Source organism: Pseudophryne corroboree, chromosome 10 (assembly GCF_028390025.1).
Source record: "Pseudophryne corroboree isolate aPseCor3 chromosome 10, aPseCor3.hap2, whole genome shotgun sequence".
In the NCBI taxonomy this organism is placed as follows: Eukaryota; Metazoa; Chordata; class Amphibia; order Anura; family Myobatrachidae; genus Pseudophryne; species Pseudophryne corroboree.
Genome location: NC_086453.1, coordinates 329,978,802 through 330,000,127, shown reverse-complemented (window position 1 = coordinate 330,000,127; position 21,326 = coordinate 329,978,802). Strand labels below are relative to the sequence as shown.

The 21,326-nt window shown below is 45.7% G+C and overlaps 1 protein-coding gene across 5 annotated transcripts in view; it reads right to left on the bottom strand.

Moving 5' to 3' along the window:
• The window catches only part of DSCAML1 (DS cell adhesion molecule like 1), a 392,568-nt gene that overhangs the window by 284,358 nt on the left and 86,884 nt on the right, over nucleotides 1–21,326 (bottom strand). For all 5 annotated transcript variants that reach the window (XM_063943609.1, XM_063943605.1, XM_063943606.1 and 2 more), the window contains exon 3: nucleotides 4,466–4,612. In XM_063943609.1, coding sequence (XP_063799679.1) covers nucleotides 4,466–4,612 — 147 coding nt within the window. The remainder of the gene's footprint in view (nucleotides 1–4,465; nucleotides 4,613–21,326) is intronic.

The window sequence follows — 21,326 nt, the reverse complement described above, 5'->3', positions numbered from 1 at the left end:
TCACCAGTGTACATGTGACCGTGAGTACTGATGTACCTACTACATACATGCCGACATCCTGGCTGCTCTCTCCGGGAGAGAGCAGCCAGGTCGGCTCAGCAGGGGGGCGGGGCGGGGTTATGACACGGATAGGGGGCGGGGCGGAGGCAAAACGGGGCGGGAGGAGGCAGAACAGGGGAGGGGTTATCACGGCACTTGATTTAAGCCACGTCCCCTGCTATGTAATGCAGCGATTACCGGCATTATACAGCAGGGGGCGTTGCTATGATGACGCGATTCAGCAAGAATCGCGTCATCGACTGCCCGGACCGCCCACTTTACTCACTAAGTGGGCGGCCGGGCAGGGGGGCCCCTAAAAAAATCGGGAAACTTGCCTGCTCTTCCGGGGGGGCGGAAGGGTCACCCGATTTTCGGGAGCCTCCCGCCCATTCCGGGAGAGTAGGCAAGTATGACCTACTATCTATTAATAAACCAACGCCACAGGTTAAGTAACGGTTCATAGTTGGAGTCCTTCGCTGGTGTGTGCCTATGTAACTCTGCAATATCAACACCTGCGCACACATCATTTCCAACACCATAACAGTCCATGTTTTAAGGATATGCATGATTTACCACAGATGGTTAAATCATATTGGCTAAGGTACTAATTAAGTCATCTGTGCCCACGTATGGCATAATATGAACTGGAGGTACCGTGTTGTATAGTATACTGGCAGCCCTACAATGTGACATAATGTGAACTAGGGTACTACTGTGGTTCATAAAATAAACTATGGCACCGCTATGGGGCAAAACATTAAGGTACTACTATGGGCAAGAAAATGAACTAGGGAACTATTATGGGGCATAAAAGTAACACCTGCTACGGAGAGGTGTCTCTCTAGAAGCATTGGGACAAGGACCCCTTCAAAATGTTTCTATGGGGACCACAAAGTTCTGTTTACATTCCTGGTGGTAAGTACATTTAATAAAACTTTTATTGTAACTATCACTGTATTAGATGAAGATTATTTAAACCTACCGCGATAAAGTATGGATACTAAATATAACATTTGGCTTCAACTATAATAAAATAAAATGTTTTATTTTCCAGCTTTTACATCATGCTGTCCATTTTTTTTACATGTAGAGGGAAGCATTTTATAATACATAATTGGCCTTGGCTTAATTATATTTAAATATATATATATATATATATATATATATCTATATCTATATATCATACTTGCCGACTTTTGGGCTGCTCTCTCCGGGAGAGAGCAGCCGGTCGGCTCAGCAGGGGGGCGGGCAGTGAGGTGACGTGAAGAGGGGGGCGGAGTGGAGGCTGAACGGGGGCGGACCAGAGGCGGAACAGGGGCGTGGCTGCTGGATCGCGTCATGTAAGCCACACCCCCACTGTGTAATACAGCTATTACCGGAATTATACAGTGGGGGGGGGGCGTGGCTATGATGACGCGATTCAACAAGAATCGCGTCATCGCCTGCCCGGACCGCCCACTTCACTCACTAAGTGGGCGGCCGGGCAGGGGGTGACCCCTGAAATCGGGAGGCTTGCCTGCTCTTCCGGGGGGCCAGGAGGGTCACCCGATTTTCGGGAGCCTCCCGGCCATTCCGGGAGGGTAGGCAAGTATGATATATATATATATATATATATATATATATATTTCATTTTTTGGGGGGAGGTTGTCTGAAACGTAAGATCACAAAAAGCCATAAAGGGCAGCATCTAGCAGGCAGGATGTCACCGGGACAGTTCTGCTATCAATAACACGCTACAATAACGCTCTTAGTAATGTTGAAATCAAGGTTGACATTACTTGATAACAATCCGACAAAGGTGATTTGCTTTATTCCGTCCCTGGTCCTATTAATTAAATAACATGAGATGGTATTGTTAGCTGCTTATGAATTGGACACAAGGAACACAGGGCTAGATTCCGGAGCGGCTGTGCAATTCTGTACAAATAAAATGCAAATGCGGCATTGCATCTGCGCAATCCGAGTGCTGCGTCAGAGAAGCAGCATCAGATCACCATTGCGTCCATCTATGCGAGAGCATACCGCGGTCAGTCTGCATAGGCTGAATCTTACTCAGACTGGCCGTAGGATCTGGACAGCCGGGTCCAGGAAAGTCTGCATCCGACAGGGCAGACCCTGGACCCGGCATCCGTGCAGTATCCACCTCTGCTCTGCCACTAAATGCTGTAGCATGATTGAGAGGGGGCTGCGAGCGAAATTGCAAGACCTGTCCTGCACACCCGTTGCCGGTCCTAAGGGCCCCACGCAGTTCATGTTTTCCAGGTCTCCTAACAGAATGTATGGGGAAGGGGCAAGTGAAATAATTAGCTGCACCTGTGGATCTTTTCAAATTTGTCAGTGAGTAATGAATACACCTGTGAACTGTGTGGGGTCCTGAGGACTCTGGGGTCTATGTACCAAGCCTTGGATGGAGACACAGCGGACGGAGATAAAGTGCCAGCCAATCAGCTCCTAACTGACATGTCACAGCTGGGATTGAAAAATGACAGTTAGGAGCTGATTGGCTAGTACTTTATATCCGTCCACTTTGTCTCCATCCTAGGCTTAATACATAGACCCCTGAGTCTGAGCAGGGCCGGTTCAAGGGCGCTCTGCGCCCCGGGCAGGAAAAGGGGCGTGGCCTAATACAGCGGGCGTGGTCAGCTACGCCCCCTGTACATTGCTAGCGCCGCTTGAATGCTGAGCGGTGCGCGATGACGTCATCGCGCACCGCACAGCAAAAGGTCCTCTCCACGAAGGGAAACTAGACGCTATGCGTCTAGTTCCCTTCGTGGAGAGGACCTTTGCTGTGCGGTGCGCGATGACATCATCGCGCACCGCTCAGCAAAGTTACTCTCCACGAAGGGAAACTAGACGCATAGCGTCTAGTTCCCTTCACAGGAGGCGAACGGGGACGGCAGCGGGCAGCGGAGGCGGACGGGGGACACAGCGGGCAGCAGTGGCGGATCTTGCCACGGTGCGGCGCCCTCCGGATGGCGCCAGCGCCCTCCGGAAGGCGGCGCCCCGGGCAAAAATCCTGCTTGCCCGTGGCAAGATCCGCTACTGAGTCTGAGAAACACTGCTTTAGGGCGGTGTTTCCCAACCTCTGTCTCCAAGGCACTCTAACAGTCCAGGTGTCAGTGATATCCATGCTTGAGCAGAGATTGTTAGATCAAAATAACTGAGGTGCTGTAAAAGTCACCTATCCTTAAAACCTGGACTTTTAGCGTGCCTTGGGGACTGCAGTTGGGACCCCTTGCTCTATGGTTCCGTGAGTCAAGAAAGTTTGGGAACCACTGTGTTAAGTGATAAATTGCATTTTAACATAAATGACACAGCAATACTAATATTAAAGCTTCTGTTGAAGAAATATAATCAAATGTAAATCATCAGCAAAATGCCCAATTACATATCTCCCAACATTAATGCCAGCAAGGTAGATAATAAGCCCCACTCCCAATCCCTCCAAACCACACCTGATCTACTGCACCCAAACCTGCACAACCCCCTTAGTGACTCAGCCCAGCCCACTTTGAGGCAAGCCCCACCCCTTTCATCAACTGTGAATCAGAACTATTGGGATGCACGGAATTCTTGTATTACTGTAAAACATTTGATACCACGTAACTGCATCTGAATTATCTGCAAATACACAATACGTTTTGTGCAATCTCTGGGAAGCTACATATTCAATGTATCCGCTTAAGTCACCTACTGTTTGTTTAAGCAGCATTATTCAAATATTCACATAATGATTTCACATGAGCAGGAACAGGATGAAAGCCATTTCCAATACAAAAGAACAGACATAACGCAACAATACTCCTAAGAGGCGACACAACGAACATTTCAACAATAGGCCCAGTTTGCATTTAATTGTACATAGGTGGTCATTCCAAGTTGATCGCTAGCAGAAAATGTTCACTGCGCAGCGATGAAGCAAAAAAACAGGCACTTCTGCGCATGCGTATGCGGCGCACGCGCGACATACTTTCACAATGGCCGATGCAGTTTCACACAAGGTCTAGCGAAGCTTTTCAGTCGCACTGCTGGCCGCAGTGAATGACAGGAAGATGACGTTTCTTGGTGTTATCTGACCGTTTTCAGGGAGTGTTCGAAAAAACGCAGGCGTGCCAGGAAAAACGCAGGCGTGGCTGGCCGAACGCAGGGCGTGTTTGTGACGTCAAAACAGGAACTGAACAGTCTGAAGTGATCGCAAGCTAGGAGTAGGTCTGGAGCTACTCTGAAACTGCACAATTTATTTTTGCCGCCGCTCTGGGATCCTTTCGTTCGCACTTCTGCTAAGCTAGAATACACTCCCAGGGGGAGGCGGCTTAGCGTTTGCACGGCTGCTAAAAACAGCTAGCGAGCGAACAACTCGGAATGACCACCATAATCCTAATCGTTGATCTTCCATGCAAATAGCATTAAACTGAATAGTACATACCGGATATGAGGGACACAGTGTCTTTCTCCCAGGACACGACACTGATATACTCCTGCACGGAAGGCTGAGTGAGGCACTTGAATACGGCGGCGCTTCCACGCATGGCGCTCTGATCCTCCACCCGCACTGTATATGGCTCCCTGAAAACTGAGACACAGACATTTATCACCAGACGGCATTGGTTGCAGAGTACATGGAGGATATACAGGTGACAATTGTATACATAAACAGATTGCACAGCACAGAGTACACACATATAATACACTGCGCGTGGCTAACCGCGCTGTCATTTTCTATACAATACTGCTCTGTGTGATAAATTGACTCAATTTAAAGAAGTAAACAGAGATTTCGCTTTTTGTTTCATGAAACTTAACAGGATTTAGTTCTGAAAACCGGACACAATGGAAAAACGTATGTACACTGTGGTCTGATGGAGAGGCGGACGCAGTTACATGTGCTATTGCGCTTTTTTTGTAATATGCAAATTATAGTTTCAGCGCTCTCCTTGTGTATTTACATACGCTGGAATGGGCACGCCCTGAGGCGCCCGCTTTAAAAAAAAAATAATAATTATGTTTTATTAAGAAATTCAAATGTATGCAAACATTCCAAACATGTCACTCCAACAACAACACGTGAGTGCATGAACTGTTCAATAAAATACACAGCATAGATAGAACAATGAATAATCCTTATAGGGGAAACCAGTAACTAAGTAGGAATAAGACGCCAGGGGAGCAGGAAAGATGGGAATGGAATATGTCAGGGAACGGGATAGGGGTGGTGTCAACTGCCATGAAGTAGATACTGGGGGTCATTCAGACCCATTCGCAATACTGCAATTTCTCGCAGCCGTGCAAAAGGGTCTGAACTGCGCAGGCGCGTCGGTCACCAGCAACAGCGGGCGCCACAGAGCGACGGACCTTACGAAGAAGCTGTTCGCAGCGGCGAACGCAAGAAGATTGACAGGCAGAAGGCAGACCTGGGCGGAAACTCACCGTTTTCGAGGAGTGCCCGGAAAAACGCAGACGTGCCCAGCTGTTGAAGAGGAGAGTTCCTGATGTCAGCTCCAAGCCGGATCATTGCAGTGGGTGAGTAAGTCCTGAGCTGTGCAGAGACTGCACAAACTTTTTATTTCTGCAGCTCTCTGCACAAGCGAGTGCAGCCCTGCACAGCCCTAACCCCCGTAGGACGCAATTACCTGGTCGCAGCAGTGCAAAAAACAGCCTGCGAGCGACCAGGTCTGAATAACCCCCACTATGCAGACCGTGGGGTTTAGTATGAAATACCTACAATCAAAATCCCTATGGTCAAAATACCGACAACAATTGACCGACGGTCAAAATTCCGGCAATGTCAAAATACAAACATTTAAAATACTGATAAGGACAAAATACCAATATTTAAAATGTCTGTAGCCAAAGGGTTTAAGGTGATAGGGCTTTGCGCTGTTACCAGAAGGATGTGCTGTACCCCAAATAAATACCACCACTCTCACTTTTTACTTTTTCAGTATGGGTGGGATATTCACAATTTATTGGGAACAGATATACATAAAGTGCAAAGATCTTAAAGCAGTTTTACAGTGTCACAGTGCACATGCTGCTAAAATTTCATAGCACTAAAGTTTGACAATACAAGACTTTAAAAAAACATAAATATAATTAAAAAGACATAGAAAAAAACTCCTTATTTTCGTACCCTCTTGGGTTAGTGGTCTGTGCCTTAGTGTGGTGAAATCGGGTCCTGTTTAGGCCATCCAGCAACACACCACTAAGCTTTGCCCAGATAGTTGGAGAGTCTTTAGGAGTCCACCAAAGTGTTCAGCATCATCTGGGCAAAGCTTAGTGGTGTGTTGCTGGACGGCCTAAACAGGACCCGATTTCACCACACTAAGGCACACACCACTAACACTTATATTTATATGTTTTTTTTAAAGTCTTGTACGTCCAGTTAATTGCACAAATTCACCTGTCCAATCCTTTCTCCGCTAGCTGTTATTTAAAATGTCAACAGGTCAAAAAGTCGACACGTTTTTCTCATTTATTTTGTGTGTATGTCGACATAGGTCGACATGGACAATGTATAAGTGTACCGCGTCCACTCGCAGCTTCGGATATGGTGCCTCGCTACACTCGGCACACTATTATATTCCCCTTCCAGATCCACTGGGATGGTAAAGTATGAACAAGTCAGTCTCAATGAAAAAACTCATGTTGACTTTTTGACCTGTCGACATTTTAAATGTCGGGATTTTGACCTTGTCGGGATTTTGACCTTGTCGGGATTTTGACTGTCGGTCAATGGTTGTGGGGATTTTGATTGTAGGTAAATTGTCCGCATCCCCAGACTGTGAAGCATAGGGCAAATGGGAGGACAAAGTCCAAAGACCTAGAAGCTCGAGTCCGGTGGGATCGTGGCCATGTAGGTCTGGTCTTGTGTACAGGTGTGGATTCATATTCCAACCAGGAAAACTAAATGCTAGTGAAGTCAGAGGATTTATCTAAGGAAGCTACCAGGAGGTCTTCCATAGACATGAACTAATCAGTCTTGTGGAACCAATCCTTGTGCGTGGGGGGTATGGGAGATTTCCAAAGTACCGGGATAATGGAAGGTGCTGCATTACTAAGGTGGCACAAGACACCCAATTATAATGGCCATGAAAGGTATAAATACTTAACCATCACCATTGACACTTGCACCAGCCTATGGCAGACGCAGCGTCTCCTTCTCTACTTCAGCTAAAAATGGCTTCTGTGGCTGCGGTACCGCATCCGAGAACCCATCTGCTTGTATAGATACGCCTGTGACACTACCGTAACATGTCCATGAGATGGCCTATCATTGTGTCCCAGTCACCGGTCAGGGTCATGCCTGCACCGTGGGTGTTTTCTGGACTTCTTGCACCTGCGCAGCATCAGATAAACGCTCAACATCGCAATTATCGCCATTGCATCCACCTCTTAATCAGACGCATTGTGCTTACAGATCAGTATTCTTCTGGAAGGAAGACAAATGCCGGCAACGCAAACCAGCGATTGCCTGTTGTAAATGGGGGTGAAGCTCAGTACTAGCGCATTTTCTAAAAGAACCCCACTATACCGGTATGGGGAAGCATAAAAGCTATGTAAATTCTTCTATAGATTGCTACTGCTTGTAAATTAAGGGGCTGGAGCGGAGCATAGCTGAACATATGCCCAATGGAAGAGCGTATTTTGCGTGATGTAACACACTTCAGAACCAAGCATACACAAGGACGGAGATGCGACCATTTAAGCAGCATTACAAAAGGGGAGTTACTGGGCTCTAATGGCCATTCTCACTGCTCAGCAAGGGTGAGTGGAATTGCAGGCTACATGGAGTTTGCTGGAAGCAAACACACAACAGGTTTCGAATGGATGGTTTGCACCAGGGACAGGACATAGGAACAGCCTGTGCCATAACATAGGAACAACCCACTGCCATAACATAGGAACAGCCCACTGCCATAACATAGGAACAGCCCACTGCCATAACATAGGAACAACCCACTGCCATAACATAGGAACAGCCCACTGCCATAACATAGGAACAGCCCACTGCCATAACACATACCCTCCAGCTGTACCTTTTTGGCAGGTACAGTACCTTTTTTTATGGTCTGTACCGATTTTTGGCTCTCCAAACTTCCATTGAAAGTATATGAAAAGGGGTGTGACCATGCCTCCTTTACTCGTGGCCACACACCCTTTACCCATGACCACGCCCCCTTTTCAAATGTGTACTGATTTTTATGTGCAAAATGTTGGAGGGTATGATAACATAGGAACAGCCCACTGCCATACAATAGGAACAGCCCACTGCCATAACATAGGAACAGCCCACTGCCATACAATAGGAACAGCCCACTGCCATAACATAGGAACAGCCCACTGCCATAAAATAGGAACAGTTTACTGCCATGCCCTAGGAACATACCACTGCCATAACATAGGAACAGCCCACTGCCATGCCATAGGAACAGCCCACTGCCATGCCATAGGAACAGACCACTGCCATAACATAGAAACAGATCACTGCCATAACATAGGAACTGCCCACTGCCATGCCATAGGAACTGCCCACTGCCATAACATAGGAACTGCCATGCCATAGGAAGTGCCCACTGCCATAACATAGAAACAGATCACTGCCATAACATAGAAACAGACCAGTGCCATAACATAGGAACAACCCACTGCCATGCTATAGGAACATTCCACTGCCATAACATAGAAACAGATCACTGCCATAACATAGAAACAGATCACTGCCATAACATAGGAACTGCCCACTGCCATGTCATAGGAGCAGACCACTGCCATAACATAGGAATAGCCCAGTGCCATAACATAGGAACTGCCCACTGCCATGCCATAGGAACAGCCCACTGCCATAACATAGAAACAGATCACTGCCATAACATAGGAACAGTTTACTGCCATGCCCTAGGGACATACCACTGCCATAACATAGGAACAGCCCACTGCCATGTCATAGGAACAGACCACTGCCATGCCATAGGAACAGACCACTGCCATAACATAGGAACAGCCCACTGCCATAACATAGGAACTGCCCACTGCCATGTCATAGGAACTGCCCACTGCCATGTCATAGGAACAGCCCAGTGCCATAACATAGGAACAGGCAAGTGCCATGCCATAGGAACAGCCCACTGCCATGCCATAGGAACAGCCCAGTGCCATAACATAGGAACAGCCCACTGCCATCACATAGGAACAGCCCACTGCCATGTCATAGGAACAGCCCACTGCCATGTCATAGGAACAGCCCTGTGCCATAACATAGGAACAGGCAAGTGCCATGCCATAGGAACAGCCCACTGCCATGCCATAGGAACAGCCCAGTGCCATAACATAGGAACAGCCCACTGCCATCACATAGGAACAGCCCACTGCCATCACATAGGAACAGCCCACTGCCATGTCATAGGAACAGCCCACTGCCATAACATAGAAACAGATCACTGCCATAACATAGAAACAGATCACTGCCATAACATAGAAACAGATCACTGCCATGCCATGGGAACAGACCAGTGCCATAACATAGAAACAGATCACTGCCATAACATAGGAACAGGCCAGTGCCATAACATAGGAACTGCCCACTGCCATAACATAGGAACAGACCACTGCCATAACATAGGAACAGCCCACTGCCATAACACATACCCTCCAGCTGTACCTTTTTGGCAGGTACAGTACCTTTTTTTATGGTCTGTACCGATTTTTGGCTCTCCAAACTTCCATTGAAAGTATATGAAAAGGGGTGTGACCATGCCTCCTTTACTCGTGGCCACACACCCTTTACCCATGACCACGCCCCCTTTTCAAATGTGTACCGATTTTTATGTGTAAAATGTTGGAGGGTATGATAACATAGGAACAGCCCACTGCCATACAATAGGAACAGCCCACTGCCATAACATAGGAACAGCCCACTGCCATAAAATAGGAACAGTTTACTGCCATGCCCTAGGAACATACCACTGCCATAACATAGGAACAGCCCACTGCCATGCCATAGGAACAGCCCACTGCCATGCCATAGGAACAGACCACTGCCATAACATAGAAACAGATCACTGCCATGCCATAGGAACTGTCAACTGCCATAACATAGAAACAGATCACTGCCATAACATAGAAACAGACCAGTGTCATAACATAGGAACAACCCACTGCCATGCTATAGGAACATTCCACTGCCATAACATAGAAACAGATCACTGCCATAACATAGAAACAGATCACTGCCATAACATAGGAACTGCCCACTGCCATGTCATAGGAGCAGACCACTGCCATAACATAGGAATAGCCTAGTGCCATAACATAGGAACTGCCCACTGCCATGCCATAGGAACAGCCCACTGCCATAACATAGAAACAGATCACTGCCATAACATAGGAACAGTTTACTGCCATGCCCTAGGGACATACCACTGCCATAACATAGGAACAGCCCACTGCCATGTCATAGGAACAGACCACTGCCATGCCATAGGAACAGACCACTGCCATAACATAGGAACAGCCCACTGCCATAACATAGGAACTGCCCACTGCCATGTCATAGGAACTGCCCACTGCCATGTCATAGGAACAGCCCAGTGCCATAACATAGGAACAGGCAAGTGCCATGCCATAGGAACAGCCCACTGCCATGCCATAGGAACAGCCCAGTGCCATAACATAGGAACAGCCCACTGCCATCACATAGGAACAGCCCACTGCCATGTCATAGGAACAGCCCACTGCCATGTCATAGGAACAGCCCACTGCCATAACATAGGAACAGGCAAGTGCCATGCCATAGGAACAGCCCACTGCCATGCCATAGGAACAGCCCAGTGCCATAACATAGGAACAGCCCACTGCCATCACATAGGAACAGCCCACTGCCATAACATAGGAACAGCCCACTGCCATAACATAGAAACAGATCACTGCCATAACATAGGAACAGACCAGTGCCATAACATAGGAACAGGCCAGTGCCATAACATAGGAACAGCCCACTGCCATAACATAGGAACAGCCCACTGCCATAACATAGAAACAGATCACTGCCATAACATAGGAACAGACCAGTGCCATAACATTGGAACAGCGACTGCCATAACATAGGAACAGCCCAGTGCCATAACATAGGAACAGCGCACTGCCATCACATAGGAACAGCCCACTGCCATGTCATAGGAACAGCCCATTGCCATGTCATAGGAACAGCCCACTGCCATAACATAGGAACAGGCAAGTGCCATGCCATAGAAACAGCCCACTGCCATGCCATAGGAACAGCCCAGTGCCATAACATAGGAACAGCCCACTGCCATCACATAGGAACAGCCCACTGCCATAACATAGGAACAGCCCACTGCCATGTCATAGGAACAGCCCACTGCCATAACATAGAAACAGATCACTGCCATAACATAGGAACAGACCAGTGCCATAACATAGGAACAGCCCACTGCCATAACATAGGAACAGCCCACTGCCATAACATAGGAACAGGCCACTGCCATGCCATAGGAACAGCCCACTGCCATAACATAGGAACTGCCCACTGCCATAACATAGGAACTGCCCACTGCCATAACATAGGAACTGCCCACTGCCATAACATAGGAACAGACCAGTGCCATAACATAGGAACAGCCCACTGCCATAACATAGGAACAGACCAGTGCCATAACATAGGAACAGACCACTGCCATAACATAGGAACAGACCAGTGTGATGTCATAAAAAACTGTCCTGATGCCATATTTTGTGAAGTAACATTTCTAGTTGTTGGATATAGACACACTTATACACACGTGCTCAAGGCTGGAAACCCCATTTGCTAGCACAGGAATAAAGCAAAATACAGGGTTACTATAAAAGAAATAGACACTTTAAACATTTTATATAAACCAAAGTATTGTTGATATAGTCAAAACACTTACATGCATTGGCGTTTCTAGAATGGATACAATTTGTGCGGTGCACATGGGCCCCTGGGTCCAGAGGGGCCCCAAACCACACACATTGCACCCATATTTTAATACTTATCTTCGGAGTCCAGCGTCGGGTACTGCAGCTGTGACATAAATCTCCTCCAAAATGGCCACCACCCATGCGCAGTAGTGATTTTGGTCTCCGGGACATGGCGGGCACCATGTTTCTGGAGGCCTGCGCATACACAGTAGACTCCGGCACAATGCCGGAGACTACTGCACCGTGCAGTGGAGGGGGCCCCATTTGCAAACTAGGCAAATGCCTAGGGCATGTGGTATACCTAGGGGCACAAGCAGCTTCTGCTGATTGAAATGATATGCAGCATGCCTATATTCTTTGTGACTGTGACTGTATCTGTATACGAAATGCTACGTTACACTGTATTCCTGTAAATCCCTGTAACATAGCCTTTCATATGCAGATACAGCCACAGTTGCACACAGGATATAGGCATGCCGCATATCATTTTAATCAGCAGAAGGCGCCCGACATTAGCAGAACTGCCAGCTGATTTACACCAGGCATCTCCTGCTGCATGGCGTATTGAGGCAAGATGTATGAGGACCATCTGTATACAAGCAGAGGCAGAGGTCACAGTTAGTGGCAGTGTGAGTGCTGTGTGTGGGTGGGTTGGTTGTGCAGTAGTGTTTGGCATATGTGTAAGGGACATTATGTGTGTCATGTGTATAAATTAGGGATGAGCGGGTTCGGTTCCTCGGGATCCGAACCCCCCCGAACTTCACCCATTTTACACGGTTCCGAGGCAGCCTCGGATCTTCCCGCCTTGCTCGGTTAACCTGAGCGCGCCCGAACGTCATCATCCCGCTGTCGGATTCTCGCGAGATTCGTATTCTATATAAGGAGCCGCGCGTCGCCGCCATTTTCACTCGTGCATTGAAGATTGAACGGAGAGGACGTGGCAGCGTTCTCTCCCTGAAAAGCTCGGTAATCTGTGCTCAGTGTGCTGCAAATATCTGTGCTCAGTGTGCTGCAAATAATCTGTGCTCAGTGTGCTGCAAATAATCTGTGCTCAGAGTCCTTAAAATATCTACGTTCTCTGCCTAAAAACGCTCCATATCTGTGCTCAGTGTGCTGCAAATATCTGATCACTGTGCTGCATTGTGGGGACTGGGGACCACCAGTATAAGTATATACATGATGTGGTCATTCACTGGTACCTGGTGACAGAACGTATACTGGATTCCCCCACAATGTAACTTTATATCTGTCATCTATATACATGATGTGGCCATTCACTGGTACCCGGTGACAGAACGTATACTGGATTCCCCCACAATGTAACTTTATATCTGTCACCTATATACATGATGTGGTCATTCACTGGTACCTGGTGACAGAACGTATACTGGATTCCCTCACAATGTAACATTATATCTGTCACCAGTATATACATGATGTGGTCATTCACTGGTACCTGGTGACAGAACGTATACTGGATTCCCCCACAATGTAACTTTATATCTGTCATCTATATACATGATGTGGTCATTCACTGGTACCTGGTGACAGAACGTATATTGGATTCCCCCACAATGTAACTTTATATCTGTCACCTATATACATGATGTGGCCATTCACTGGTACCTGGTGACAGAACGTATACTGGATTCCCTCACAATGTAACTTTATATCTGTCACCTATATACATGATGTGGCCATTCACTGGTACCTGGTGACAGAACGTATACTGGATTCCCCCACAATGTAACTTTATATCTGTCACCTATATACATGATGTGGCCATTCACTGGTACCTGGTGACAGAACGTATACTGGATTCCCTCACAATGTAACTTTATATCTGTCACCTATATACATGATGTGGCCATTCACTGGTACCTGGTGACAGAACGTATACTGGATTCCCTCACAATGTAACTTTATATCTGTCACCTATATACATGATGTGGTCATTCACTGGTACCTGGTGACAGAACGTATACTGGATTCCCCCACAATGTAACATTATATCTGTCACCTATATACATGATGTGGCCATTCACTGGTACCCGGTGACAGAACGTATACTGGATTCCCCCACAATGTAACTTTATATCTGTCACCTATATACATGATGTGGCCATTCACTGGTACCTGGTGACAGAACGTATACTGGATTCCCTCACAATGTAACTTTATATCTGTCACCTATATACATGATGTGGCCATTCACTGGTACCTTGTGACAGAACGTATACTGGATTCCCCCACAATGTAACGTTATATCTGTCACCTATATACATGATGTGGTCATTCACTGGTACCTGGTGACAGAACGTATACTGGATTCTTCCACAATGTAACTTTATATCTGTCACCTATATACATGATGTGGTCATTCACTGGTACCTGGTGACAGAACGTATACTGGATTCCCTCACAATGTAACTTTATATCTGTCACCTAGTATATACATGATGTGGCCATTCACTGGTACCTGGTGACAGAACGTATATTGGATTCCCCCACAATGTAACTTTATATCTGTCACCTATATACATGATGTGGCCATTCACTGGTACCTGGTGACAGAATGTATACTGGATTCCCTCACAATGTAACTTTATATCTGTCACCTATATACATGATGTGGCCATTCACTGGTACCTGGTGACAGAACGTATACTGGATTCCCCCACAATGTAACTTTATATCTGTCACCTATATACATGATGTGGCCATTCACTGGTACCTGGTGACAGAACGTATACTGGATTCCCTCACAATGTAACTTTATATCTGTCACCTATATACATGATGTGGCCATTCACTGGTACCTGGTGACAGAACGTATACTGGATTCCCTCACAATGTAACTTTATATCTGTCACCTATATACATGATGTGGTCATTCACTGGTACCTGGTGACAGAACGTATACTGGATTTCCCCACAATGTAACATTATATCTGTCACCTATATACATGATGTGGTCATTCACTGGTACCCGGTGACAGAACGTATACTGGATTCCCCCACAATGTAACTTTATATCTGTCACCTATATACATGATGTGGCCATTCACTGGTACCTGGTGACAGAACGTATACTGGATTCCCTCACAATGTAACTTTATATCTGTCACCTATATACATGATGTGGCCATTCACTGGTACCTTGTGACAGAACGTATACTGGATTCCCCCACAATGTAACGTTATATCTGTCACCTATATACATGATGTGGTCATTCACTGGTACCTGGTGACAGAACGTATACTGGATTCTTCCACAATGTAACTTTATATCTGTCACCTATATACATGATGTGGTCATTCACTGGTACCTGGTGACAGAACGTATACTGGATTCCCTCACAATGTAACTTTATATCTGTCACCTATATACATGATGTGGTCATTCACTGGTACCTGGTGACAGAACGTATACTGGATTCCCCCACAATGTAACTTTATATCTGTCACCTATATACATGATGTGGCCATTCACTGGTACCTGGTGACAGAACGTATACTGGATTCCCCCACAATGTAACTTTATATCTGTCACCTATATACATGATGTGGTCATTCACTGGTACCTGGTGACAGAACGTATACTGGATTCCCCCACAATGTAACTTTATATCTGTCACCTATATACATGATGTGGTCATTCACTGGTACCCGGTGACAGAACGTATACTGGATTCCCCCACAATGTAACTTTATATCTGTCACCTATATACATGATGTGGCCATTCACTGGTACCTGGTGACAGAACGTATACTGGATTCCCTCACAATGTAACTTTATATCTGTCACCTATATACATGATGTGGCCATTCACTGGTACCTTGTGACAGAACGTATACTGGATTCCCCCACAATGTAACGTTATATCTGTCACCTATATACATGATGTGGTCATTCACTGGTACCTGGTGACAGAACGTATACTGGATTCTTCCACAATGTAACTTTATATCTGTCACCTATATACATGATGTGGTCATTCACTGGTACCTGGTGACAGAACGTATACTGGATTCCCCCACAATGTAACTTTATATCCGTCACCTATATACATGATGTGGTCATTCACTGGTACCTGGTGACAGAACGTATACTGGATTCCCCCACAATGTAACTTTATATCTGTCACCTATATACATGATGTGGTCATTCACTGGTACCTGGTGACAGAACGTATACTGGATTCCCCCACAATGTAACTTTATATCTGTCATCTATATACATGATGTGGCCATTCACTGGTACCCGGTGACAGAACGTATACTGGATTCCCCCACAATGTAACTTTATATCTGTGTCCTATATACATGATGTGGCCATTCACTGGTACCTGGTGACAGAACGTATACTGGATTCCCTCACAATGTAACTTTATATCTGTCACCTATATACATGATGTGGCCATTCACTGGTACCTGGTGACAGAACGTATACTGGATTCCCCCACAATGTAACGTTATATCTGTCACCTATATACATGATGTGGTCTTTCACTGGTACCTGGTGACAGAACGTATACTGGATTCCCCCACAATGTAACTTTATATCTGTCATCTATATACATGATGTGGTCATTCACTGGTACCCGGTGACAGAACGTATACTGGATTCCCCCACAATGTAAATTTATATCTGTCACCTATATACATGATGTGGTCATTCACTGGTACCTGGTGACATAACGTATACTGGATTCCCCCACAATGTAACTTTATATCTGTCACCTATATACATGATGTGGCCATTCACTGGTACCTGGTGACAGAACGTATACTGGATTCCCTCACAATGTAACTTTATATCTGTCACCTATATACATGATGTGGTCATTCACTGGTATCTGGTGACAGAATGTATACTGGATTCCCCCACAATGTAACTTTATATCTGTCACCTATATACATGATGTGGTCATTCACTGGTACCTGGTGACAGAACGTATACTGGATTCCCCCACAATGTAACTTTATATCTGTCACCTATATACATGATGTGGTCATTCACTGGTACCCGGTGACAGAACGTATACTGGATTCCTTCACAATGTAACTTTATATCTGTCACCTATATACATGATGTGGCCATTCACTGGTACCTGGTGACAGAACGTATACTGGATTCCCTCACAATGTAACTTTATATCTGTCACCTATATACATGATGTGGCCATTCACTGGTACCTTGTGACAGAACGTATACTGGATTCCCCCACAATGTAACGTTATATCTGTCACCTATATACATGATGTGGTCATTCACTGGTACCTGGTGACAGAACGTATACTGGATTCTTCCACAATGTAACTTTATATCTGTCACCTATATACATGATGTGGTCATTCACTGGTACCTGGTGACAGAACGTATACTGGATTCCCCCACAATGTAACTTTATATCCGCCACCTATATACATGATGTGGTCATTCACTGGTACCTGGTGACAGAACGTATACTGGATTCCCCCACAATGTAACTTTATATCTGTCACCTATATACATGATGTGGTCATTCACTGGTACCTGGTGACAGAACGTATACTGGATTCCCCCACAATGTAACTTTATATCTGTCATCTATATACATGATGTGGCCATTCACTGGTACCCGGTGACAGAACGTATACTGGATTCCCCCACAATGTAACTTTATATCTGTGTCCTATATACATGATGTGGCCATTCACTGGTACCTGGTGACAGAACGTATACTGGATTCCCTCACAATGTAACTTTATATCTGTCACCTATATACATGATGTGGCCATTCACTGGTACCTGGTGACAGAACGTATACTGGATTCCCCCACAATGTAACGTTATATCTGTCACCTATATACATGATGTGGTCTTTCACTGGTACCTGGTGACAGAACGTATACTGGATTCCCCCACAATGTAACTTTATATCTGTCATCTATATACATGATGTGGTCATTCACTGGTACCCGGTGACAGAACGTATACTGGATTCCCCCACAATGTAAATTTATATCTGTCACCTATATACATGATGTGGTCATTCACTGGTACCTGGTGACATAACGTATACTGGATTCCCCCACAATGTAACTTTATATCTGTCACCTATATACATGATGTGGCCATTCACTGGTACCTGGTGACAGAACGTATACTGGATTCCCTCACAATGTAACTTTATATCTGTCACCTATATACATGATGTGGTCATTCACTGGTATCTGGTGACAGAATGTATACTGGATTCCCCCACAATGTAACTTTATATCTGTCACCTATATACATGATGTGGTCATTCACTGGTATCTGGTGACAGAACGTATACTGGATTCCCCCACAATGTAACTTTATATCTGTCACCTATATATATGATGTGGTCATTCACTGGTACCTGGTGACAGAACGTATACTGGATTCCCCCACAATGTAACGTTATATCTGTCACCTATATACATGATGTGGTCATTCACTGGTACCTGGTGACAGAACGTATACTGGATTCCCCCACAATGTAACTTTATATCTGTCATCTATATAATAATTATAGTAGTACAATACAGTAGGCCATTGCTGTATCTTGCAGCTCTGTGTCACTGCAAGTAGCCATTCCATATCTGTGCGGCATTTTTGTGAGCAGTATATATAGTATTACAGTGCAGCATTTTGGTGACTAACAGTATACAGTTGTACAGTACAGTAGGCCATTGCTGTATCTTGCAGCTCTGTGTAACTGCAAGTATCCATCCATTCCATTTTCTTCCAGTGATTTGGACCAATAATACCATTGATTAGAACGAATAATTCCAGTGATTTTGTCATTTTCTTCCAGTGATTTGTACCAATAATACCATTGATTAGAACGAATAATTCCAGTGATTTTGTTGTTTTCTTCCAGTGATTTGGACCAATAATACCATTGATTAGAACGAATAATTCCAGCGATTTTGTCATTTTCTTCCAGTGATTTGGACCAATAATACCATTGATTAGAACAAATAATTCCTGTGATATTGAGGTGTTTGTGTCGCTTAGCTTAGCCGTCCAGCGACCACAATGCACCTCTTTTTCTCTTTTCTTTGCATCATGTGCTGTTTGGGGCCAATTTTTTTAAGTGCCATCCTGTCTGACACTGCAGTGCCACTCCTAGATGGGCCAGGTGTTTGTGCCACCCTCTTGGGTCGCTTTGCTTAGTCATCCAGCGACCTCGGTGCAAATTTTAGGACTAAAAATAGTATTGTGAGGTGTGAGGTGTTCAGAATAGACTGGAAATAAGTGGAAATTGTGGTTATTGAGGTTAATAATACTATAGGATCAAAATTACCCCCAAATTCTATGATTTAAGCTGTTTTTGAAGGGCTTTTGGAAAAAAAACACCCGAATCCGACAAAAAAATTTCAGGGAGGTTTTGCCAAAACGCGTCCGAATCCAAAACACAGCCGCAGAACCGAATCCAAAACCAAAACACAAAACCCGAAAAATTTCCGGTGCACATCTCTAGTATAAATTAGAGATGTGCACCGGAAATTTTTCGGGTTTTGTGTTTTGGTTTTGGGTTCGGTTCCGCGGCCGTGTTTTGGGTTCGAACGCGTTTTGGCAAAGCCTCACCGATTTTTTTTTTTGTCGGATTCGGGTGTGTTTTGGATTCGGGTGTTTTTTTCAAAAAACCCTAAAAAACAGCTTAAATCATAGAATTTTGGGGTCATTTTGATCCCAAAGTATTATTAACCTCAATAACCATAATTTCCACTCATTTTCAGTCTATTCTGAACACCTCACACCTCACAATATTATTTTTAGTCCTAAAATTTGCACCGAGGTCGCTGGATGGCTAAGCTAAGCGACCCAAGAGGCCGACACAAACACCTGGCCCATCTAGGAGTGTCACTGCAGTGTCACGCAGGATGGCCCTTCCAAAAAATACTCCCCAAACAGCACATGACGCAAAGAAGAAAAAAAAGAGGCGCAATGAGGTAGCTGTGTGAGTAAGCTAAGCGACCCTAGTGGCCGACACAAACACCTGGCCCATCTAGGAGTGGCACTGCAGTGTCACGCAGGATGGCCCTTCCAAAAAACACTCCCCAAACAGCACATGACGCAAAGAAGAAAAAAAAGAGGCGCAATGAGGTAGCTGTGTGATTAAGCTCAGCGACCCAAGTGGCCGACACAAACACCTGGCCCATCTAGGAGTGGCACTGCAGTGTCACGCAGGATGGCCCTTCCAAAAAATACTCCCCAAACAGCACATGACGCAAAGAAGAAAAAAAAGAGGCGCAATGAGGTAGCTGTGTGAGTAAGCTAAGCGACCCTAGTGGCCGACACAAACACCTGGCCCATCTAGGAGTGGCACTGCAGTGTCACGCAGGATGGCCCTTCCAAAAAACACTCCCCAAACAGCACATGACGCAAAGAAAAATGAAAGAAAAAAGAGGTGCAAGATGGAATTGTCCTTGGGCCCTCCCACCCACCCTTATGTTGTATAAACAGGACATGCACACTTTAACCAACCCATCATTTCAGTGACAGGGTCTGCCACACGACTGTGACTGAAATGACGGGTTGGTTTGGACCCCCACCAAAAAAGAAGCAATTAATCTCTCCTTGCACAAACTGGCTCTACAGAGGCAAGATGTCCACCTCATCATCATCCTCCGATTCATCACCTTGTACATCCCCCTCCTCACAGATTATCAATTCGTCCCCACTGGAATCCACCATCTCAGCTCCCTGTGTACTTTGTGGAGGCAATTGCTGCTGGTCAATGTCTCCACGGAGGAATTGATTATAATTCATTTTAATGAACATCATCTTCTCCACATTTTCTGGAAGTAACCTCGTACGCCGATTGCTGACAAGGTGAGCGGCGGCACTAAATACTCTTTCGGAGTACACACTTGTGGGAGGGCAACTTAGGTGGAATAAAGCCAGTTTCTGCAAGGGCCTCCAAATTGCCTCTTTTTCCTGCCAGTATACGTACGGACTGTCTGACGTGCCTACTTGGATGCGGTCACTCATATAATCCTCCACCATTCTTTCAATGGAGAGAGAATCATATGCAGTGCCAGTAGACGACATGTCCGCAATCGTTGGCAGGTCCTTCAGTCCGGAGCAGATGTCAGCATCAGCAGTCGCTCCAGACTGCCCTGCATCACCGCCAGCGGGTGGGCTCGGAATTCTGAGCCTTTTCCTCGCACCCCCAATTGCGGGAGAATGTGAAGGAGGAGCTGTTGACCGATCAAGTTCCACTTGACTTGATAATTTTCCCACCAGCAGGTCTTTGAACCCCTGCAGACTTGTGTCTGCCGGAAAGAGAGATCCAACGTAGGTTTTAAAT